The sequence below is a fragment of the Hippoglossus stenolepis genome, chromosome 18 (assembly GCF_022539355.2).
Source record: "Hippoglossus stenolepis isolate QCI-W04-F060 chromosome 18, HSTE1.2, whole genome shotgun sequence".
NCBI classification, from domain to species: Eukaryota; Metazoa; Chordata; class Actinopteri; order Pleuronectiformes; family Pleuronectidae; genus Hippoglossus; species Hippoglossus stenolepis.
The window spans coordinates 10,932,706-10,958,816 of NC_061500.1; the positions used below are offsets into that span (position 1 = coordinate 10,932,706).

Here is a 26,111-nt window from a genome sequence, read left to right on the forward strand (position 1 = left end):
CAAATAAGCACGACATAAGTAGTGTTTAATGAAAATTTCAGATTATTGATTATTATACTTTTCTGACACTTTTTAAAAACCCTGTGGAAACCATTAGTTTATGATGGTAGCACATCAATTCGGTCAACGATTCCAACATATGTGATTCCAATTATCAATACACAATATATACTTAAATATTGCATTGACAAAATTGTTGAGGAAGTTTCAAAGCGTCCTGTGTAAATGCAACTAAATATGAGAAGTCAATATTCTTTTACAACTATTAAAATGTAAGGACATAAATGAGTTTATGTGAAACTACGGAAAGAGTGACACTGAACCTTCGCTGATTAGGCATTTTTAAAAAAAAATCCATATCGCAGGTGCAGAGGACCATCAAACAAATGCAGAGACGGAGGGTTATTATAACATTTTATCATGTTATCTGTACCAGTGTGATGGATATTATTCAAAATGTCACATTGCTTGGGGCAAGAGGCAATTACCACTACATAAATGTAAAAACCTAAAATATGAAGAACAGCCGGAAGCTACCGAATATGTGAAGGGTGGAAATTGTCTGGGCTCTGACAAATGACGGGGAAGATGGTTCAGGTTTATTAATATTGAGTTTCGTCATGGTAACACAGTGGGTGGCAAATCGTGGAGGATGAATTTGCAGAGGGCAAAGTCAGAATAACTTGACCCGTGTAGACGTGAGTATAAAAAAGGTCTTGCTGAACATATTACATGCATAATGGATGTATTTAGCTTCTCCTACACGGGGCCCTGTCCGGCAGTAATGGTACACATTACACCTAAATGACAGTGTCACAAAGAACGCTGCGTTATTCGTCATTTGTGATCAGTGCCAATGCAAAACTACCGACTCTATAATAACAGTGTGTCACAAGTGTAGGGAGAGTTCCTGAGGTTTTCATGAACACTGGTAATATAAATGTTTGGTGGAGGAGAAAGGGTCATTTTCTCGAGTCAAAAGCCGAAGAAGAAGAGAGGAAGACAAGAAAATCCTTGTATGGGGGTTTGTCTTTGGTCGAGACAAACAGTGGAAAGACCAGTCGATTTATAGCCCCGTCCGAGCTCTTAATGACTCTGCAAACCATCCTCCAGCAATTGAGATGGCTCATCAATTTAATTACTTTACGACACGGGCCCGCCTCACGCTGTCAAAAACCTGGCATCACAAGTTTCTGGTCACCCTGCCAGACAACTATATTTCGCACTGTTTCTTTACAAAGTTACATCTAGTTAATCAAATCAAAGGGGACAGCTCCATCAGTCATGTGTTAAATGTGTGTTTTCTACACATGACAGTTGCATGTAAATGTGACAAAGTAGCATATCAGCGATGTTATTAGCAGCAAACCTTCCATTTGGTTGCTGTCATTGGAAAATGTTCTCAAAGTCATTAACGTTGACTGTATATACAGATTAGAAAAGTGAAGCCACAGCATCTCAATCGCCACCTAGTGGCTGGCTGCAGTATAGGTCATGAATCCCTCCCCCTCCATGTAAGTGGAGGGGACATGAGAGGCCAAAGTACACGTCAAAAAGCAACTACTGCGTTTTCCTTTAGTTTCAAATGGGTAAGATGTTATATTAGTTCATGGTGCACCTATTGCACTTCTGTCTGTCCTGGGAGAGGGATCCCTCACATGTGGCTCTCTCTGAGGTTTCTAAGGTTAATGACAGTAAGACAGAAGATGTCGCACCTTGTTAAGCCCTATGAGACAAATTGTGATTTGTGAACACGGGCTATACTAATACAATTTGATTTGATTTGACATATAACTAAACCAGACTAAAGCCTTAAAGAAGGTTTAGCTTGTGCACGATCAACACCGGAGCGCGGACTACAACAGCGCGAGGCCCCACGATGCCCATCGCGTCCATATGAACACAAAGTGCATGACACTAAACCACAGTAATTATGGCTGCAAACGGCACATAAAATATTATGGATTGGTTGGAAACATCACAAAAGCCAAGATAGGATACAGCAGATGGCATGAAAATTTAATGAGCGGCGTTCATCTTGGGAGAAGAAACCCTGCCCCCCCCCCAAAAAATACATAAAAGTGGTGATTATGCAAATGATTTTTTAAAATGTTTCTCATATATCACTTCTATACACTTCAAGCACTGGTCATTATTTCCACAACTTAACTTGAATAGTTTAACTTGGTATTTTTTATGTAATCATTTATTTTCTAACCTGATCCCTAACCTAACCTGAATATCCCAATGTTTCCCACACCGATGAGAAATCCGTCGGTTCACAGTCAGGGGTAAAATACACGGAACATAACAAGCTCGACCGCTAGCGGGACCACGGCAGCACATCTGTGGCTCGTGTGCGTGTCCAGTCGGACTGATGGCCCGGCTCCAGCATTACCAGTGTGGTCCCGCTGTCCCTCAGAAAATGTGCTGTCAACACCCACTAGCTAGTTAGCTGCAGCTCAACACTTGTTCAGCTGACAGCAGCCCTGAGTGGAACAACCGGGCCTGTTATCAGCAGGTCTGTCCACGACAAGCACATCTCTCACTAAGTCACATGCACACAGGGACCCCATCACCGCACACACTCGCAATGTAATGACTGTACAATGACATTATACTGTCACGTTAAACCACGATATGTTTTTAAAAACCCGGTTCCTTTTAACTGACAAAAGTGAATTATATTTTATCAAATATTACAAAATACTGTACGATCACATGAACGGCAACTTGTTGGTGTCACCTGGAAACAAAACCGGAACACTTACCATGCACCCGGATGAGTCCAGCTGTCGGTCAGCGATGCACTTGAAGTTCTTTTTGCAGCCACCGTTCTCCTTGGAGCAGTCACGCACGGGCCCGAAAGATGCCAGTAGGTCGTCGACTGTCTCAAAGTAAGTGGACATCATGGCCTCTTCCCTGAAAAGGTGCAGGAAAGAAAAGGTTAGAGACATGAAAACTACAGAAATAGGAACATAGTGGTACAAGTACCGACAAGTGGAAATGTGTGTTTGAGCAGCTGAACACAATCCCAGTGTCTCACAACGTTTTCTGTTTCTGGTGCAATTTAAAAGTTATTCATGCTTGCGGGTAATGCAAGAAATGTGTGGCTTTTAATGGCTTTCACCTTTCCACCAGCAAAGAATGACTATACCTTAAAGTTTCCACCTCATGTTTTTTTAATAAGAGTTATATGCTAATGAATAAATACAGGGAAACATTTTAACGAGCAGTTTATTGTTATTGAATACAGTTATTTAAATTTTTTTTTACATGGCAAGTTTGCTCTGTGTGCCTCAGCTGTATTTTGTGACAGGCAGCGTGGAAGCAAATGTCAATAACCTTAAAAAAAAAAAGAAGAAGAAGTGTAACACTGATGTACCCTGGGGCTTATGTGTTGTGCTGTGTCAGGCTCCGGAGAATGGAGTGATGCATGTAGGAGTTCATATCAGTTCATGGTAGGTCATGTCTGTGACTAATGGCTGCCCTGGCATTAATTGGACATGTCTGTTGATGGAGAGCCTACAGGGAATCAGCAATCTCCATCCATTAACCCTCACAGCTAATCCAAGGCCAAATGTTGAAGGAGAGACCGTGAAGACCAAACAAGACAGAGACACATTCATACAAACTCAATGATTAACTAATATATTTTGCTCTGCACCTTTTATGAATGCATCTAATTAAGATGTTGATGTATTTTTTTCAAAACACCATACAGTGCAACATGGCAAAGTGAATGTATCTTATTATATTTGCATGATAATATAATGTATTTAACTTACACCCAATTTAAATTTATGCAGGAATTAGGGTCAGGGTTGCATTATGTCAATGAGAGTCCTCACAACTATAGAGAGCCGTGCATGTGTGTCTGTGTCACTCTGCCACTTCCAAGGCTTCACTGTTCACTCTAAACAAAGGAGAAATCTGCCATTTCCGAAAAGCTGGATTTTTTGTGCTTTATTTATTTTTTTCTTCTAAGAAATGTCAGTTTGACCAATCCTGTACAGCTCAGCCGCTGTGTGCACTCCGGCATGCTCAGACACGCCCGTACACTCAGCTCGGCTGCCTGCTGTCAGAGGGAACGGAAGGGGAAAGCAACCCCTGCGTTTCTCTTTGCAGAGGAATCAAAAGAGATGTCTCTTGCAATGGGACCACGGGGACCACAGTGTGGTGTGAGGGTGACTTGACTCTGCAAACAGCAACACGATCTCAAATGATGGGAAGACAGATGCCCCGCCGAGCAAAGAGGGGTTTTGTTGTATCGGGACTGTTTGTGTGTCCTCGTCTCTGTGTACTCGGGTGCTTGTGGAAATCTCATTTCAAAGCAGACACTGAAAGCAGGGCCACCGAAACCAATAATATGCATATTGATGTCGCTGTTGTTGATTTGATTAAAATGTCCTTGAGTAACGTTTCTCCATTGGCTCCCTGTCCGTTTTAGAATAGATTTTACTGATCACTTTCAAGGCCCCAAGCTACATTACAGAATTGTTGACTTCCTATGTTTCTGCACGCAGCCTTAGATCCTCAGGTTGAGCCCTGATGGCGAAGTCCGAAGTCGAGGTTGAAAACTAAAGGTGTCCGTGCTTTTGCCATCAGGACCCCTCGGGTTTCGAGCGGTAGACTGGCTTTCTCGGGATGTCGTGTTTTTAGAGTGGTTTTATCGTTTTTCTTTCACCTTTTCTTTTAGTTGTTCATTTATTTTTATTGTCATATCACTGCTTTTATTTGTTCAAGTGTTAATGTGACAAAGCTCTATTTTTATTCATTTAATTTGAATACCACCTCGTTTCCGACCAGCTCCACATGGTTGCCTGGCCTCCTTGTCACATCGCATCCTTCTAATTGTCATTTTTCTTATATTAACTTTATTGATTAAAAGTGCTATATAAATACAATGTATTATTATTATCATTTAACTTGCATATAAACTATAACAGAGCAATTTGTCCTGCAAAGTTTTTTCAACGAGCAAAGATGGCAAAGTGAACTCTTATTGACTCAGTATTCAATGTGAAACAGTTCTGTGAAAAGAACTGTATATACCGTGACCTTGTCATTGGGCTGAAGGCAAAGATGAAAGAAGAAGCATTAAAATTCATCAAAAAGGTAGGAATGCTACGTGCACAGCATTGATAATAAAACAATAAAAAAACTGCTCTTAATAGTACGAGCAGGGATGCATTGTGGGTAGATGTGGGCAGACATCTATCTACCTTTTCAATTACAAAACAGAATTCACGTATCGTACGTCCGTGTGTTCTCGGCATTTGGAATGCTGCCGCAACACCTCACAGGTCTTTGCAGCGAGGGATTCTTCGTATTGAGCAGTTGGTTCTCATGTGAGATTTATGGTGCATCAGCGCGTAATTGGCAGGTCTTTCTTGTGTGAGCGCTGAAGTATTACGACTCGCTGACAGCCCATCGGGACGGTCCCCCCTTTTGCAAAAAAAAAAAATCAAACCTTTCCTGGCACTTTGCTGTCTTGATAGCAAATCACTGCCACACACTGTGAATATAAAAAAGATAAGATGTCCACCAAGAACCCACAAAAGCAACCTATCAGTCTGGACTTTAATTTATTGAGCTTCTGGTTTTTTGTCTTTTTTTTAGTAATCACGAGGTAGTCCTCTGGTTCGTTCTTCGCGTTCCTAAAGGCCAACGTTTTCCCACAATGCCTGTTGTTCATTTGATTTGAGCTTTAATTTGAATGTGGATATTAATTAACTCGACGAGAAAAAACAGCAAATTCTACATAGCTTGAATATGTAGAGGGAGGCTATGCGACTGGAGAATGTGAATAAAGACACACACATTTTAAGATAATTACAATGTCACCTTCAGTTTGGAGCAGATTAACAAATATTCTGTGGTCCCTAATAGACACGAGTGATGTGGTGATGGCAGAGTAGTGTTCATTTCACCCATCAAACCCCAATACTCACTGCACTAATACAAATTCTCAATTTCTCTCTGGTAATATATTAGAATTTACTGCTTTGTTGGCCACATGAGTAACTGTGTTGCAGTTAAGCAATTTGGGGGATGTCTGCTTTTCTTGAGGCCAAATATATACGCAGCACTGATAAAAAGGGGGGTGGGAAATTAACCTCTTAGTCAAAGGCCTTTATAGTCGGGGGAGGATTATCTCACATTCATGTATATGATTATATGTATGTATGTATATCATTATTGCTGCCGCTACTACCCATCAATCAAATGTTTAATCTTTAACCATACTTAATGATTTTTTTGTAAATTTCCCATTACAGGTCACATTAAAAGCACTTGAGTGTCATATTCACACATGCCGAATTTGCAAAAAACAAAAGGGATCAGCATAAAATTACATCTCTGGGGTATATACGTCTAATCGGCTGCTGCTCTTACCTCCTTGGTGGTGCAGGTTCATGCCTAATGGGAATTAGACCTGGAGATAATGATGTGCCACACGGTCAGCTATCTGCTCATAGACCAGTGAAGCCAAAAAGCCGACATGATGCAGCTACAATGGAAATGTGGGCCTGTCACCTCCTCAGCTGCAACTCGATGAATATCAAAAACCAGGAGAGAGAACAGGTTTCGCTCTGGACACAGTCTGATGCACGCATTCAATGGAAGGCATCTCCCAGGTTTACTGGAACCGAACGGCTCACGACAGGCATTCTAGCACCTGATACAACCAGATCACATTCCACACGATTCCCAATGCGAAGCTACCTTTTCCCAGACCCCAAAAAAAAAAAAAAAATACGCGTGGACTCAAAGAAAGCTAATTTAAGTGGCCATTTGATGATCCGCTTAAAGCAAGCAACAAGCCGGTCCAGTGTTCCAGAGCCAAGGATCCTGCTGAAGGCAGAAAGCAGTGCAATACTTCTTGGGCAAAGGCCGGGGGTGGAACAGATTCAGTCATTGTGGACCTCAATGAAAACTGTCCTTTAGAATATGAAATGTAATCTCTCTCTTTGGGGAAGGTGCCTGATTTGGTGCGTGAAGTTGAGAGCTACCAACAAAATGCAGTTGGGCTCACCTCTATGCACAGCTTTGGCTCTGGAACCAAACTCCTTCACTGACGGTGGACTCCTACTCAGGGATTGCCCAAGGCGAGACGTGCCAGTCGGCTGTGGGACTAGTGACAAATCACCAGCTGGCTGCTGCTGCACAGTTGGACTTTCTCCCGGTGGATGAGAGGGTCACCGTCATGTGGCTGCGTACCGCAGAGAGAAAAACTATTACTGTTGTTGGAGCATATGCGCTCATTTTTGGTTGCTGACCTACAACGGCTGCTTAGACGCACAGCACATCCCAAAGCTACAAAAATGATATGCCTGACTTTATCAAAGGGGTAGAGTATGAATGCATCTTAGAAATGGAACTTATTTATGTTTTGAGGATCAAATCCCTTATTTTACAATCCTGTTCGGTTTTAGGAGACATACTTTAAATAGAAAACGGTCAAGAGTGATGGGAATTACATGGAAAACCAAACACTCTTGCTAATTGGGCCAGTGGCTTCTGTAGGGTGATTTTTCATTATATATTGTTTTCTGGCATTATGTTGTGGCAGAAACTGTTGTGTTTATGGGGATGACTTCCATAGCAAGTGTTTTATACGGGTAACTTAAGACTTGCTCTTTATACAACTGCTCCCCATTCACAACCAGTACACCCTGAATGTCACACTCTAAGCCACACTTGCTTTCAGAGGGCATCCTGCTTTAAGGGAAAGGATATTACTAAGAGCTAAAATGCTGGGTGCACTCTCCACACTCTGCCGTGACCAGGGAGCATCAGTATGGCCATTGAAAGATGCTTTAACATTTTGGATTTGAAATGTGTAATCACTTTTTCTTTCTTTAATCCATTAGCATTCCACAACATTAACTGAATGTTGTATATGGTATGGTGCACTGATTATAATCCCACCAAGCAGTTTTTGTGCTTATATCGAACTGAATCGTTCCATAAACTGATGGATATTTTGCAGTAACCATCTAACCATCACTATTGTGTTTTTAGACCCAAAACCATCTTGACGCACGGTTTCGGTATTGCACCCACATCGAAAATGACAGAGAAAATAAAGTTTGTTCTCTGTCTTTATCTCCATTTCATATTCCTCTTCTCTTTATTGAGCAACTACATTTTCTTTCTCCACTAGACAGGTAACACGCAGCGTTCTGGCACTTAGAGCATCGACAAATGGGTTGCGAAAGTGGGGCGGAGAAAAATAATGGTTTGCCTCGGCCATGCGGTGCATGCTAACTGCCGCTCCTTCTGGATGCGGGGAAATAGTGAATTAAAGAAAGAAAACTATCAGTAAGGATATCGGAAAGTTCCTCACAAAGTTGTGCAATATATTGAATTATGACAGTCTGGAAGGAAAGTTTGCTTCTCACTCTTTAATTACTGGGAGCCTGGAAACTGATCCGTGTTGTAGTATGGAGGAGTGAAGCAATCCATACCACGCATCACTCTCCAAAATCATTAAAAACAATGTGTATGGTTACCAAAATCCACACGGACTCAAACGCTGATCGCGTTTCTTTTCCAAATCATTAGCTAATCAAGATCATCTCTTCTGGCACCGCAGCTCTGTTGCTTGACCTAGAAGCACATTGGTTGCATCTAAACACTGACTAATGTACTTGTTATTAATCTCCCTCTCTGCCTCTTGCTTTTCCGAATGATGAATGACCAGGCAACGCTGCCCAAAGTTAGAGCAGTGCTCCAGCGTGATTACAGAGCCTGTTATTGGTCTGCCCCTGCACTTGATTAATGCTCTTGTTCCAGCTCCCCACAAATATGCTGACTCTCATCAAGCACTTTCGTCATTGAATAAAGTGCATTTTCTTCAAGCCCGCTGTGATCACGGAGGGGAAATCTCGCGGTCGAAAAAGCAGCTAAACCTAAGTGATAAAATAAAGATTGATGGATCAATTCTTCGGTTTGATTGCGGAGATATAAAACATTTTTGATGGAGATTTGGAGTAAGGGGAAGCGGATTTATGCACTTTAATCCTTCCCGGTGTCTCCCGCTGGCCAGTTGCATCGGGGTATTGGCAATGGCACAGTTTGATGGTTCACTTGGTCACAGCGAGTGTGGTCGTAAATCACCGCAGTGAGGTGACACCAGTTACTCAGGGTTATTAACAGGTCCCTTATTGACAAACACGCCGGTCAGAGAGCACAGTTTAGCGCGTCCGAATCATTGTGTATCCTGATGTTTATGAGGTGTTTGCGACACATTGGCTTTGGGTCAACAATACTCAGTGGAAATGCAGGGCTAATATTAGAGATTGTTAAAATATAAACAATTTATAAAATAAATTATTGGGATAAAACTAAACATGCTGTTTATGTTTCGATGAGTTCTAAATCTCCACTGCAATGTAAGCTTACATTGAATGCAATATAATATTGGCTTGGAGCTACAGGATATAGAAAGGAATCCTTATTCCTCAGGACTTCCAAGACAACAAAACAGGCTCACCACTGACACAGCTATTGATTTGTTAACCAGACTCAAGATCCAACACAGCAGAATAGTACAAATATTGAATACTTTGCATTTTCTCTGTACCCTGGACACCTCAGATGTCAGGTATGACACAGAGACCTGCCACCTACAGGGGCTCCTCAGTGACGGTGTGGTTGTGAGAGTCTTCGGGGGTGAAGATGTGTTAGAGTGCTCAAGGGGAGTCGACAGGTTTGTGGACAGGAGTGAGCTGAACCACCTGCACCTGGACGTCAGGAGATCCAGGAGTTCTGTTTCTCTTTGTGATGATGGCACAGGAGTAAAAATACCAGAGCACCTGCTCACAAAGCAAACTGGACTGGACCAGGATCTGTAGCTCTCCACAGAGAGCGGCCAGAGTCGACTCTTTTTCCTGTCCTTGTCCTGTCCTTCAACATCTGCAGGCATGCTATGAATGCTTTATGAGTCTGTGGCGCCCAGCACCATTTTTCCACACTGAGGTCTGTTTGGGCCGAAGCCCGAGGCTGGCTGACACCAACAGACTCAACAGGCTGATTCAGAAGGCTGGCTCAGTCGCGGGGGGTGAAACTGGATGCTGTGCATGTACTTGCGGAGAAGTGGAGGCTGTCAGGGCCCAACCGCTACACAGTGTTCTAGGTAAAGAGATGAACATTTTGAGTCAGAGACTTAGAGCAGAGCTCCACCGACCCACACAAGAGGTCCTTCCTTCCAGTGGCCATCCAGATCCATTTCCAAAAGTTATCTGTGATTATTAAACATTGTTAATTTACTAATAGTTTACCATTGCATAGTACAGTTCATTGTCTACTTTGCACCGTCCGTTTTCTCCATACAGTGATCGTACCTCACACATTACGTTATTTGTTTGGCACATTGCATTTTTACCCTTTGTAGTCACTTACTATGTATTTATTATTAATATTTAGTGCAGTTTGGTGAATGCCTACATTGAAAAAGAAATACTGTTGAGGCCAATCATTAGAGGCTCATTCAAAATCCTCTGACTACTTGACTAAGTTGACTACCTTCATGACTTCGCAATCAGTCAAGGAGGTGCACAGATAACTGTAATTTTTATTTGGGATTATCGTCAATAAATGAGGTGTATTTTTCAAAAGTGGAGTGTACAGAATGCACAGCATATAGTGAATGTCTCAATTTTCAAAATGATCCCTTTCATACAAACAGTAATAAAGCTGAGCCCACGGCTGAATACTGAACAAACAAGCTCTGCTTCTATTTTTGCCCTTTAATATTTCTTGAATTTAAATATGGATATTCACTGGGAGTCTTCCTGTCAAGTGCCTGGCTTTAAATGTCAGGTATGTATAGGTAAAGTGACTAAAGTTAAATAAAATTGCAATAAAGGGAACAATTCTTTAAGACGTAGCTTGACAACTTTATAATTAACCGTGCTTTAAAATGTAGATGCATTTCAACCATTATTTTGAAAGTACAAAAATCTACCAAGCTACTTTTGTCGAGTAGGTTAATACCGTAAGTCACAATGACATTACTGGGGAGCTATGAACTCAGAGTGAAATCATAGAGGTACTTAATTCCATTTTACATAGTCCTTAACCTCTAATAAACTCTGCACACTCACCCCTGTGGAGAAGGCCACTGAAATTTGCATCCACTAAGCCAGTCGGAGTGAACGCACCACACGTTCCCACAACAGGCTGCATTTGAAATGGTGCAGAAAAAAAAAAAAGCATGATTACCTCTGGTTAAGGTCGGCCTTGCTTTTTCTTACTTTGAAGCAACACTGCCCTGCCTCGTTTAATTAAATTTTCACAACCATAATTAAAAAGATAAATAAAAATACTCTTGATATCAATGTCGTGATTCAATAGCAATAAAAAACGAGTAACGATTCTGGTGGAAATAGTCCCCACTGAAAGCAAGGTCTCTGCATTTCTCTCAGCACAAACCAAAAGCTACATTTCAATGCTTCAAACAACACAAAAAAAACTAAATTGCATTTGCAGCCCCTCTGCAAATAAAATGGAACCCATCAGCATGGCTTGAGGAAACTCAGAAACATGGATTTGTGTGTAATATTGATGAACGGTTATTGACTTGGTAAAATAAAGATGACCTTTTCCTTTCCGATATGCCCAGTGGCTTTAAATGTCTGTAATATTAAAACCAGCTCACCTACAAGGCTTATTAAAGGAGGCACAGTGTGAGGGTGGGTGAGGCTGACACCAGGAGACAAAAATCTTCAGTTCAAAGCCGAGCTCGGTTAAGCCGACACTTACCTTCACTCATCTATTTCATATGAAACAAAATTCCATCGGGTTCTGTCAGCGAGCTGAAGGGCAGGAGTGAAATAGGGGCGCATCCCGTTAAAAGCCACGGCCACGGTACATTTCACCACTTCATCAGCGTGTCTATCATGACTGAGTGACTACATCAATGCCTGCGTAAACACTTTGGGGAAGAGCACCAGCCAGAAACTCCATAAGGATCCCCAAGGGACTTTGTTCCACAAAATAGCTCTGGATAATGAGTTTGTCTGCATTATTCAGTCCGACACATCCTCCTGTGTTACAGCAACTAATTGTTAACCAAATACAGAACAGTAATGCATAACTCTCACTGAGGTGGTCTTTCAATCAGCTTTTAATCAGTCGCACCATGTGGACTTGTTTAGAAACGTATTTATGTAAAGTACATGTGATCTGGAAAAGACCGATCCCTAAGCAGCAGGCACCTAAGCAGAAAGGAATAGATGTATTTGTTTCTATGTACTATGATGGTTACTATGCAATATGTTATGTTGTCATACAGTATTAACTAACTTGAAGTTAGAGATATAATAAGCAGGGGCGGACTCCTTCCCAGGCCGCACTATTCACGCAAAGCACCAGACCTCTAATCTCGTGGGCCAACCCTATTTGTTGATGTAACGGTTACCAGACTAGTAAACACAACTTACTGCTCTCTGCCATCTTTTCAATGACGTCATCTTTGTTAAGTGCCATATGAGTAATAATATTTCCAAGGATTTTTACTTTAAAATTCTACATCAGATTTTCCTTACAATCTGAGGCGGTGAACTGTCATTGTGAAGTGAAATTAGTCCGTGGAAACAAGTCCTTTATTTGTAATATCAATATGAATGAAGAGGGAAAACAGTGAAAATCTGATATTTCAGAATGTCCTAATATTGTCATTGTGAGACTCTGAAGCGGTGAGCTGTCATTGTGAAGTGAAATTAGTCTGTGGAAAGAGGTAGTTTCTCAATGACACTCTGTTATTTTGTTGCTTTAATTCAGGTTTTTTCTTCATTATAAAGTTGGACTAACTAACATAAAGTTTGACCATAGTAAATGTCTTTCTCTACATGGTTATCTTGACCTCAAAGTGAGGCTAAACAAGTGTTTTTAAAAAAAAAACCTGCTGGCGTGTATCCTGGAAAACGGCAACAACAGACGATGCTCGCCACTTTTATGAAGGCGCGTCCTTCCACTGCTGAATCGCTTAACTTGCTGTAAACTTAATGGAGCTCCTCTGCTGTGAGGTAAACAAACACAAAGTTCTTGCATTCCGTTGAAGTGCTCCATTTGCACTTGCAGTTATAAAAGGTATTTTTCATCCCGCGGTAACAGCGACAGTCAGGAGAAAGAAAACACACAAAAGAAACTAATGCTTTTCCTCTCAGCTGAGCGGCGAGGCTGTAACCTTTTCAAAACTTCAGTCCTGCAGACGCAGACTCCGATCAGATCAACATGTAGCAGAAAATATGGCTGATAAACTTCTCCAGCTCACTTTAGATCACTGATTAGAGCCACTGAGCAAATGAAACGGCTAATTAATCGAGAGGCGCGCGGCGTTCCCATTTTACGTCGGGACGAGCAGATGTTTACAGTTACCATGGGAGTTCGGTTGCTCCTGAGGCAGTTTCATAAAGTCTGTGGGAAGTTTGGATGTTTGCAGCACCGGATAAAAAACAAAAAAACAAATGCAACAATTTCTCGGATGCACGTTAGTCATAAACATTCAGTACCCAGTGATCGCTGCGATTTAGCCTCTCTGGAAATCCCACTCAGGTAAAATGAGCATTTTTCTGAGCAAAACTCTTCTAACAGATTTTCAGCTGCCTTATTAGAGTAGCTCATGACCCGCTGAGGTGATGCCACTGAGACGCAGTAGTAAAGGGCTGAAATTGTGCATGTCATGGTGCGGTGCTGGACAATGATGGTTTGCATGATGATGTTAGAATCAACATCATCAGCAGTTCTGCCGCTGTGATCGTCCAGGAGCCGAGTCGAAGGGGAGCTGAGTCAAAGGGGAGCTGAGTCAAAGGGGAGCTGCCAAGGTGCATTATCCAGCGGCCCATACAAGGCAGCGGCCCCTGAGTCCAGTCAACATGCTGTCGTGTTGGATATGCGAAGTTTGAGTAACGAAATAAAAAATAGTAACAAAAACAATAATAAAAAATAGTAATAAATAGGATTAATAGGGTGATTTTCGGGATGTGAGCAGTGGTTTATCACAAAGTGCAAAACAAACAGGGGAGAGTGGGAGACTCTTAACTTGTGTTTATTATTTTGTGAGCCTTTCATAAAAACTTGATGACCCCCGACCAATAATATAATCGCTCTGTTGGCAAACCAAGGCATGGTAATTAATCAATTTAAACAGCCACGGACTCTGTCGTTTTTGGTTTATCACAGGAAAGCTTTTTTTGTCTTGGCGAATATTTGAAATCTGACTTTAGGATCAGAGGATGAGATTTGCATTCCAAAGAGATACTCAGCAACAACAACAAGTTACAACATCAACACTGCCAACACAAGGGAACTGATAACAAATGCGATGTAACAAATACTAAGTGGTACTAAGGGCAAAAGTCTCCTTTTGAGATCTTTTATTTTCAAGTTGCAGAACGACATAGTATTAGGGCAAAATTAGAAAACTGATTTGCAGAATTATTTTGGGAATAATGTTAATGTTGAGACTGAAGTTATGTGATTACAACTGCATGTTTTTCATGAAACAATCAGAGTAGGACCACCACCTGCTCCAGATGTGGATGGCGGGACCTCCTGTACAGCGTGTTCATGTGGTACGACAGCACAGCCTCCAGCATCCGCACCGCCACATGAGTATTTCCCTCCAAATCAGAGTTTTAATTAAAACAGTGCATTGTTGCATCAGTATTAATCATGTGATATGAGGTGTGCTGTGACCCTTTTTAGAAGGTGCTGTAAACTAATTTTGTGTAGTGACAAGGTAAATTAATGGGCTGCTGTGTTTCACAGGCATATGCTGCACTCCTGTATCACATTCCAGCTTTTTCCCCCCCCTTTACATTATTGTAGAAGTGCAGCTTTTTTTTTAAGCAGCAGAGGGATTTATTTGGCATTCAAATGAAATCACTGGCCGGGGCTGATGCCGGTTTGATTGCATAGACGGATGATTGCTTGGAAGTGATGCTGATGCTCTGACAAGTTTTGGGATGTTGAGCTTTACTGACGCAACAACAGCATCTACTGACCGGCTGGATAAAGGAAAAAAGGTTTTATCTTGTTATATTTGTGGCCAATATGTTGTTATTGGACTGTGGGAATTTCCAGATCCATAACCTTGTTAACACCACTTCCCCATTTGGGTTTGCTGCTCAGTTCCCTATGTGCATAGTCCACGTTTTTTTTAATGATGCTTCTCCTTTGTCACATTAAGCTTCTAAATCGCAGACCTCATAAGGATTTAATGACCCGATTAAAGGCTTGATGGGTACTTTGCTTTTTTTATTTCAATTGAGCTGTGATACTTAAAAAAAAAAAATATTTATAAGCAAAGCAGGCAAAGCACTTACTGTATATTTTATGTTACTTATACATTTTTTGTAATGAGCTTGACTCTTTTTTTTTTCCCTCTCAGTGTACCTAAACCACGCTCATTTTTTAAAACTTTTAATGTCAAATAAAACAAATGACATTTGCCTACAGCAACAAGCATACAGCTGTAAAGTAGCTGCAGCCGGTTCCACTGATGTAAAAAGAAGGAAGGCAGCAAAAATAATGATGTGACATTCCAGTATGGTTGTTGTGTTGTGTAGAAAATGTAATTGAAATTCTCTCAGAATGTCAGAAGCGACACTAATGCCAGTGTCATGGAAACAGTTCACACTGGAGGAAAGTTGTCAAGACAGATTATATAAGGCGACAAACACTGATGCTCCTGCACATGTCGAGACCTTTCAGAAAATGTGTGTGCTGTATTAATGGGAGTATAATGTTACATGGACCACACAGGAAACCATCCTCTGTGCACAGTTTCTCTTTTCGACAGCAGCGTGGAACTCTGAGTTGAGTCACACTGACCTGACCTCCCCCGGATCCTCGGTAACCAACACGTCTGTCTTGCAGCTGGCGATGGGGTTGATGGACAGCTCCACCGGTGGCACCACGAAGCTCTTGCTGACTGGCAGCCACAGGCCCTGGCCCAGACTGTAGAGCGATCTGTGTTGGCACGGACACGCGACATAAATATCAATCACATTACTGTCGCAATTACACACCATGTTATTACACACCAGCACACTTTATACAGTGTGAAAAACCCAAAGCATGCAAAAATAACATTGCAGGACTTATTTCAGACAGTTTTTACAATGAGTGTAACTTGTACAAGATAATAGGCAGTATTCAGGCTATATTCATTCAGACTAATGACATAATATACAAAAAAGAGATGCAAGTTTTTCTATCATACTGAATATAGATTGAGTCGACAACATGGAATCTTCTAGAAACATCTCTTGCAACATTGTGTATTCATGGATATTAAAGATTCACTCATTTTACATTGATCACTGCGCATGGTGGTTAAGGAAACATGTTTTTTTTCCATTATTTATTCATTCATTCATTGTTTCATTGAGCAAGTCAAGAACACCTGTGTACCCTGAGTAAGTGCTAACTTATTGGTATTCATCTGTGATGCAACTGTGGCACAGCTGGAAACAGAATTGGACTTTGAGAAACACATTACAGGCAGCTGGGACGGCATCATTTTTGTATTACTAATTTGAAAAAAAAAGTCTCTAATGGTCTCTACAGCGTAATGCTTTGCGTGACACGTTTGCTGACGGCCGTCGTTAAGGATGGAGAGAGAAAAATCATTTGGTTTCGATAGAGATGCTTCTACTGAGTGAAGCTTAATACCCCCAGGAGGGCGCCCTGCGGGGCACCTCGACTCGGCGGTTGGGAAAAACAACACCTGGCGGGAGCTCACAATATCACACTGAACACTGCTGTGTTTTGCGCCGTGCGTTTTTAATGATTCTGAGCAGGTGGGCAACAGGAAGGCAAATGACAAAATATATATATATATATATCAAATCTAGAAACCGAGCTTGACTGTGCTCTTCAAACATCTTGGCGTTGCCTTTAATCAAATATTCTCATTCAATATCTTTACCCACCTTTGTAACATCACCTAAGTTTATCCATCGTTAAATATAACTGACATGTACAAGACCTGATTCGTGGAACAGTCAAACCTGAGTGTTAAAAAAACCCTGAACTAGATCAAGTCTACGCTGCCAGTTTATTACCAGGAATCAAAGAATCTGACACATGACACTCATTGTGACCTCCCCTCGCGATCTGCCTGTTCAAACCAGATTTGAAGTTCACATTTGAAATATAACATCTAATCCAGTTCAAAGGATGCTTGTTTTCTCAGAGTTCCCCAGCATCAAATAAAATAAAGATAAGTTGAAGGCAGCACTGGCTTCCTCCTTATCTGTGAAACCAATCCCTGTTGTGATTAAGCTCCTGTTTTCACCACTGACTGACACTGACACTGTCCAGCTGAAGAGCAACACAGTCCTTTCACCAGTCCTTACTGATGTACTCACTTTGTCTGCTATCTGCATCAAGTGTGTGTGTGTGTGTGTGTGTTGTGTGTGTGTGTGTGTGTGTGTGTGTGTGTGTATTTTCCTCCCTCACTGAGAAAGTGCTTCAACCGACTAGTAGATGTGGTTTGCTGTGTGCCTTTACACTGGTAACCTGTTGGTTTTCAAATTGATTTTATCATTCTTTTATTAGGGCATAAGGCACTTCATGAAATGAAAAAAATACATCATGTTGGTCATTTATTATTATTTGTACTTTTCTTTTTCTATTATTCTCTATTACTTTGGGATGCATTAGTCCCTTTATCTGGCGTTTGAAATAATTTTCAATATATTTACATAATTTGTTTTGTCAATCACCTGTAAAGCTTTTTGAATTGAATTGAATTTGTTTGAAAGGTGCTGCATACAAGTTTAATTGACTGGTTGGTTGGTCGAACTGTTTTGGATATGGAGTATTATTATAGAGGTATTCATTTTCTGTGTAATTTACTTCTTCTGTAATTGCATCACAATCACTCTCCTCTTTAAAAATCTGCGACACAAACTCTGAAAAGGCTTTTTTTTCATCCACAGAGAGTCATGATTATAAAGCAGGGTCCATACTCCCTGATCACTAACAGGTCTAACAACTCCACCACGGCACATAACAATAGTACATGCAATATTTCAGCACCTTCATATACATCTAAAGCCTTATATTTATCATTATTGAGTCAGTAAGTTATAGAAAAGAGCTTTTCCCTGAAATGTGTGTGATGCATGATGTCAGGCTGATTTGTCATATTTAAGTGAAAAATAAAAAAAGATAAACAGGAAACGGTGCAGCAGTAATATAAAATAATAATTTCGAAACAACAAAAATAGAGCAGCATTATACAACCTTTTTTAAAATAGAACAGTTGGCTGATAGTGAATAGATCCTTTGAGCGTTGCACGTCTTAAAATAATGTCAGACACAATGACCCCATCAAGAATGAGCAGTGGAACAAAAATGGCAGTAAAAGCATTTGAAAGGAGTCAGACAAGGAACTGGCCCTTTGGCTATTTCTCCACACATGAGCCCATGGGTGAGACTTCACCTCAGCACGGGGTGTCTCTGTGTGTCCGTGCAACTATGTGTGTGTGTGTGTGTGTGTGTGTGTGTGTGTGTGTGTGTGTGTGCAGGAAACTCATCTGTATGCTCCGTCACACACAAGCGCACCCACACACACGAGCACGCCAAGAACACCGCCATCATCTCGCTGTGTGTCCCCAGAATCACAGATGGCCGGCAGAAGTCATGCACTCAGGAGAAGTGAAGGACTCACCTGAAGATCCTCTCTGGGGCCTGCTCCCCTGTAACTAGGTCATAGCCTTTCTCCAAGTTAGCATACGGCCAAGGCCTTGACAGGAGGACATGGGGAAGAGATCGAGACAGACATATATTATATATTTATAAATAATAAGTCATGAATATTAAATTATGTTTATTTTATTTATTTGTCTGTGGCTCCTGTATCTCAAGAGCTGTTCATCTTATCATTTATATACTTGGCATTTGTATTGCCCAGGGAAGTGCAGTGTTGAAGTTTGTGCCATTTGGACAAAGGATACGTTCAATAATAATAAACTCTGAATAAATAAGCAATGGGATTGGCGATCTGTAGCAGTGGCGGCTGGGACTCATCAATGTAAGTAACCTTATCGACAACAACAACTGATTCTCCAGTTTGAGGTACAGCCAACAGAGTCGAGCTTCACCGAACTTTGAACAAACAGGTGAACGGCTCTTTGTGCAGCAGCGGTGGCTTCAGGGTTCTGCAGACCGAGTCCTGCAGCCGGTCTTTATTTGCCGTGGCTCAATTACTACTTTTACAGCTTCAGAAGGAAAGCTGCAACAAGCATAACCACAGGCAAAATAAACATTAAACAGGCAGGTTTAGAACGGGCACTGCACTTATACTACAATATAATACTATAATAAAATACAGTTGACATACGTGAAACTCACTAACAATGGGACCTTTTGACGACCTGACAATTGGGAGTTGCTTATAACCAAAGAGTCAAAAAGACGACTCATTTGAATTACTTTTCTCTTTTTACATAATTTACATAATTTGTCTTTTTCACTCTACTTATCTGTCTCTTTGCCTCTTTCACCTTCCTCCCCTTCACTGATGTCTTGTGTTGTTACACACTATAACATCCCTCCTACATTCTCCCGTTCCCATCTGCGCTCCTGATTCCCTCTTCAAAGTCTACTTCCCTCGAGTTAAAAGTCCATACAGGTACATTTGCATGTTTTAGCTCATTAACTGCAAATTGCTTATATTTTACATTACTGGTGACCATTTTCTTTGAGAGCGAACATTAAGTTGTTTGATTGATTTTCCATCCTGGTTTCCATTTCTTTTTTAACACTCTTGAAACTTGCTAAACCATCACGACGGACAATTCACCCTTGATTTTATGCAAAGTTAATATCGCGTGTTCAAGCAGTTGGAAGTGCAGACTGCAAAACCGGGCCGTTTGAGTTCAAGTGAAGTTTCAGACGTGAGTGGAAACATCGGAAGAGTACTTACCCCTCGTTACGCCCCCAGTCGCTGCGGATACAGAGGTGTTTATGGACGGGATCGGGGGAATAACCCTCGTGACAGCTGCATTCTCCTGAGACAGAGACGACAAGCAGATATGTATTGACCCTCAGAAGCCGCCGTGTGTGTGACCCTGAACTTCATCAGAGCAACAACTCAAATAAGTGGTTCCCGAGCTATCTGACTTTCCACTGAACAAAAGTAATAGCAATCACTCTCCTAAGACTGTTCAAGATGAAGCTGCTTGTTTCCACTATTGATTTTCCTCCCAGGACACTAGAGTACACAAACTCCATTTGTTAAAGCCGAGTTAAATGTACTGTTTTAAACATTAAAAAGGAGATGTATTATTCTTATATGGATGGTAATTTTAATTTGGTTTATTACTTGAAAAGCTCTACATGTTGTCCAATGTTCATAAAACACGTCACTTTCCTCAAACTGAAATAAAAGCATGTCTCTCTTAAAACAGCGCAAAGTGGTATCAGTCACTGTTGAAATGAGGAAATAGTGAGGTTTCCTGGTTTGCTTCCTGTTTTACAAGGAGTCGTTATCTTCCACTCAAAGGTTACTTTTTTTGTCCTTGACAATTTTGTATCACGGTAAAAGATCTCCACTCAGGTTTCCCTCAGTCGGAGAATTTGCAGCGCAGCACGAGCCACAGACATTCAGACAGTAGCAGGAAATCATTGAGCTCTGGTCAGTTTATTTTCTGGCAACTGGTGCCACTGCATCACCAGCTATTTATGATTAGATCCATCATTGCACCTCTGTAAAAAACACCCAGTGTTTTCTGTCGTGTCTATTTCACGACGCATCCTTGGATTGGTTAGTGATCAGTGAAATGTGTTTGTGGATCATAACATATTCTTCTTGTGTTGCAGGCTCTTACATTTTTCTTGTATTATTACAGTCTTGAGAAGTGATGTTCATTTATCCACGGAATCAACAGAAGGACGTAATCAAAATATGGTGCATCTCACTAACAAATTTACTCTTATTCGTTTAATGCAGTGGTTTTCTGTTTTGCTTTAAAAAAAACAAAACAATTACAAATGATCACGCAAATGCGTCTTTTTCTCCGGTGAATTACACTAGTTTCAATGCTAATATCAATTTTAAAATAATGGAAAAAGAAAATGAAACCCTCACCCTCGCTGCTCTGTGCACATCGTGTGTGTGATCCTCTGCGCTATTACATTACTGCTACTCAAATAACATTAAACAATGCTTTGTTCTAAGAGGGTCAATTTCATCGGTTTCATAAAGACACAATTGCTTTCTGGTGTCACGTGAGGTAGCGTGTGGAGCCCTCTGCATGTGAAATGTCTTTTCAAGTGGATGGAAGCGTTTGTGAAATATTAACCGATAGTTTACCAAGCTTTCTATTAGCGCTGTTCCAGAAATAAATCCGACCGACTGCTTTCTGTTGACCTATGGAAGCATAACACTGGAAAAAATGTGTAATGGCCACCCAGGCAACACCATTCACATTTTATCACCTGGCGTTTAATAATTTAGGGGTTGACTTAACAGGCCTCCGACTCACTGGGGGAGTGATGCACCACCAGGATCCAGCAACAGAAATGTCCATATTTTCTTGTGGCCATTTTTATGTGGCCCTTTTTAAATGAGGAGCAAGAGCGCTTAGGACGGATCCGCTTTTAAAATGTGGATGCAAGAAAACATTTTGAATAAAAGATGAAAAGGGCAGAGACCCGAGGATTAGTGACGCATTCCTTCTTGAGAATTGTCATCATCATTTTATGATATAATGGATGTTGTGCACAGATTCCCTTGAAATGTCAGGCAAATCTTATTGTAACAATATTAACCCGTGCTACAAGTCCTCTGAGTTGAACATCAATACCGTTCAGCACTGTCTGACACACAAGTATGTCCGCGAGCAGGACGATTTCATTTTTCAGTCCTTTTCAAACCACCTTTCTAAAAATAAAAACAGTTTCTTGATCTTGTATCCCTGTGGTGATGGCTTGGTCACACTCGCCTTGCTTTTGGGTTCAGGAACAACCACACTAATGGAAACCAATGTTGATCGAAGCTGGAAACAGGAACAGAGTAACATTCATCTAACCACGTTTTGTTGACCCCCTCCATCCTCCCTGACCTCCTCCCTCCGCTGAGTCTGTGGCTTTATAACTTCACTCTGTTTCTGCCTTTGCTCCTGAGAGAAAGAATAGAGTCATAATTGCAACAACCACAAGGACTTTTAATGCTGGAAGGGATTTGTATTGTTTTTATGCTGCCAGGCACACAACATGTGTCCTCTTCCTGCTGCAGACACACACATCTGCACGTGCATACAAAACACGTACACCCCCATTCCCCACTGCTGCCCATTAAATACACATATAACCTAGTTATAATTAATTCTTCCTGCCTGCCAGAAGCAGTGTTTAGTAAAATCTATCTTGAGCATGTGCAGTCAGGTCACATGTTACCAGTTATTCTCTCTCACACACGCACACCTTTCCCCTTTTGGTCTGCCAGGGGGCTGGAATTGGCATTTTCATTAGCAGCCAGCCAGCGCTGGGGCTAACAATAGTGACCCAACTTGAGATTTGTTCCCCTACACATTCAAGGGGAGGGATTTACATAGCAAACGCTGATTTGCTTGTGAGAATGCCTGACTGCACCTCTGATTAATCGGAGAGGAGAGACGGGAGACGGCTGAATCCAGGAGCAGCGCAGGCAGGACTCTCAACAGGACCGAGCCGGCTGCTGACAGAAGTTATATTTCGCTTGTGTTCGCTTCTAAGAGGAAAACATCTCGGCCTAATGGGACAGCTCCTCGCGGTTAAGATTTTGTCATGCACAGCAAACAGAGAGCTAATTTACCAGTGTTCCTTTGCTGAACGAACTGTGAGCAGAGCGAGTCTGCGATCCAGTAACGGTGACAGACGTGAATGCCACACTTGCATTCTGTCATGTAAAGTATTCCCTTGATGTGCCCGTACAACGATTCATATGTAAATATACAGATTGCCCACATAAAGAAAATATGTGTATGAGACAACATAAAGCAACACGTCTGCCAGGTTACCTTCTTTAAGAAAACACAATGACTGGATTTGGAAAAAAATATTTTACGGTGGTTTTATTTACCCCAAAAAATCCCAAATATATACACTGTGCAATAGTTGGTTCACTTCACAATCCCTAAATTGTATCAATTAACTTGACAATTACACTTTTAAAACACTATAATTCATCATATATATATAACAATGTATGAACAAAATACCTTAACAATACCTTATATAAAGCCCAAAACAAATATAATATATCACCCATGGTTAATTAAAACAAAGTGTGACCCACCATCAGCACACATATGGCTGATTGCTGTATCCTATATGATCCCTTGTCTCCACTACTGCAGGTATATTTTTGAATGTCTATTTCCTCTCCGTTAATAATAATAAAAAAAAAAGAAATCATTCAAATAAGAAAGTAATATTGGATGAGGCAGACGCCTGTGAATAACGGTAAAGTGGAGCAGTGATACTAAATTAAGCTGCAAACCAAACATAGAAAAAAAGGGTACATAGTCCCCATTGTTGTTGTTTCTGCCGCATGCTCATTACACAAAGCAACAGGGGGGTCGGGGAAGTCAGCTGTGATGTCATTGCATTGTTTCCCAAACAACCTGAGGGTTTGAAAATCCACACTTAAGGAGGTGGTTGTAAAAAAGTTTGTCTTAAAGGGGACATAGCATGCAAATTCCACTTTGTTAGTGCTTCTACACGTTAATGTGGGTATCTGGCATGTCTACCAACCCAAAAACTCTGGGAAAAAAACACTCGCGCGTTTTGTTATGGTTCCTCTAAGTCAGAAACGTCATGCTTGAGCGACTCGATTGAGCTTCCTGGGTTTTGTGTCGTAACAAGGCACTGGAAGTCTCCCTACATGGCCTTGGCCCACCCCCCACCTCATCCCCCCGTCCCCCCACACTCGTTACGCCGGGTTTACACCGGACACAGCGAGGCAGCGCAGCGCCGTTCCCAAGCACGAAGCCGCCTGGCTGTTCACACGGGACGAGCATTTCTCCGCTGGTCAGCCCGCGATTCACTCACATGTGGCATTTGTCTGGATCGTTGGGACTGGGAGGCTGCAGCAGCTGCTCGGGCGCGACCGCTCGCTCTCCCATGCGTGAGCTGGAATTTGTGTCAACGCCACACAGCCAGCGGTGTGGAAGACTTCCGCAGTGTTCAGCACTACTGTAACACACAGAGCCCCCCCACTCGTTACGCCGGGTTTACACCGGACGCAGCGAGGCTGCGAGGCAGCGCAGCGCCGTTCTCCAGCACGCAGCCGCCTGGCTGTTCACACGGGATGTGCATTTCTCCGCGCTGGTGAGCCCCATAGACTGTATATATAAGGTCAGCCCGCGATTCTGCTTTCTCCGCTTGTTGTTGTACCTGTTGAATGTCGGGGTTCGGGGGTAAATGATGGTCTTCATAGCCCCCCCCACCCCTCTCTTTCTCTCTCTGTCTATCTGCTTGTGTGCTTGTAGTGGATGGGCAGAGGGGGACATTTAATTATGTGATTGGTAAAATTAAAACTCCAGGACAACAGAAGGGGAATACAAAGTATGGGATGCATATTTTATAATTTATATCATATAAAATATGTAATTTATATCGTTTAAAATCATGGGGGGAGAGGAGGGAGCTGGCTCATTAGCATTTAAAGGAACAGGCACTCAAAACAGGTCACTCTGTGGAGGGCTGTTTTATACAGGGTAAAAAAGGTGCTGTTTTAAATGATCCTTGTGGTATTTTGACCAAAGTATGTTACAGACATTTCATTAAGACCCCAAGGAACCATATCAACTTGTGGTTGGTAAAATGGGCATGCTATGTCCCCTTTAATGGATCAAAACACCATCTGCATGTGGACGAGAGGCCCAAACACAAAGGAAATTAGGAAATTATCTATGAGAATAAATGATTGTGTAAGATAGCTCTTGGGACCAGGACTCAGTTTGGCCCTGGAAAGGTGGAGCATCAGATGAGTATGACAAATTAAATAAATAAAATTATACGAATGAAGCAGCGATGTAGTGTGTGCTCTTTGTCAAAATACTGTTAAATTGCTGTGGATGAATGTGAACGTACAGTAAGTTATTCTGATGCGTGCACTCACAACAACAACAACAGAGGCATTTACATGAGTTTATGTACATACATGAGCTTCCTCTTCACTACATGCTGTCCACAATCATGTCATTGTATAAACTGTATTTCCCCTCTACCCTCACTGTTACAACAAAGTGTGAATCTCTACAATTCAACTTCACTTCACCCATCTACAGTATAATCAGTTTAGATGAACCTATCCCCCACGGCCTAAAGCCTGTAGCAATGCGTGGTTCCACTTTCATTGAGAGGTGAAGCTCATAATTTATACCTGCATATCAGAGTACATGTATTTGAATGTTCTCCCCCCCCCCCAAGTCCAGGATACTGAAACAAACCTGGAAGAGCTTGAAACATTCTTTTTTTTGTTTCTTCTCCGATTCTAAATTAGTATCGTAACTGTAACCGTGTCAGTTAATATGTGGGTGTGTGTGAGTCATTAGTGCGTCTCCCTATAACAAGTGTATAGATGTTGCGTTGTGCTTTGATTAACGTGTTGGCTACAATGGGTTTGAAATGGCACCGGGTAGTGATAATCAAAGCCGGAGCCATAAGCTCTTTGCATGTAGCTATTTTGGAAAGGGATAAATGGAAACAGGGAAGTCACTGAACCGGAAGTTTCTGTCTTAGCTTTAGCTTTGATCACGAGCACAAAAGCAAACCTGTCCCCTCGTCTCTCAACTTGGCTCTCGAGACGCTCCCCCCGTCTCATCTTGGGCTCCTGTGATGTGGCGGTGCTACCAAAAGGTCAACACCATGCAAAAATGCACAGGTATTAATAATTCAGTGCAACTTTTCTAAAATACAGCCGGCCTCTTATTGACACTGACAGATTGCCTTTATCGCATGAATCAGATATTAGAGAGGTTGGTTAGAGTCTGACAAACCTTGTTTAAAAAGTGTCTTTACTTAATTTAATTCACAATGCAGAGACTGGGAAGCCGATGGGAGGAAGCAGCAACGGCACAAGAATTAAGTGTGGGTAA

At 41.6% G+C, this 26,111-nt stretch overlaps 1 protein-coding gene across 2 annotated transcripts in view; it reads right to left on the minus strand.

The window, feature by feature from the left end:
- LOC118125850 (astrotactin-2) overlaps positions 1–26,111 on the minus strand; it is a 248,262-nt gene that overhangs the window by 97,125 nt on the left and 125,026 nt on the right. For both annotated transcript variants that reach the window (XM_035184886.1, XM_035184885.1), the window contains exons 8-11: positions 19,952–20,036; positions 18,695–18,769; positions 15,847–15,984; positions 2,772–2,922 (exon numbers count right to left, since the gene is read on the minus strand). In XM_035184886.1, the coding sequence (XP_035040777.1) occupies positions 2,772–2,922; positions 15,847–15,984; positions 18,695–18,769; positions 19,952–20,036 (449 nt within the window). The remainder of the gene's footprint in view (positions 1–2,771; positions 2,923–15,846; positions 15,985–18,694; positions 18,770–19,951; positions 20,037–26,111) is intronic.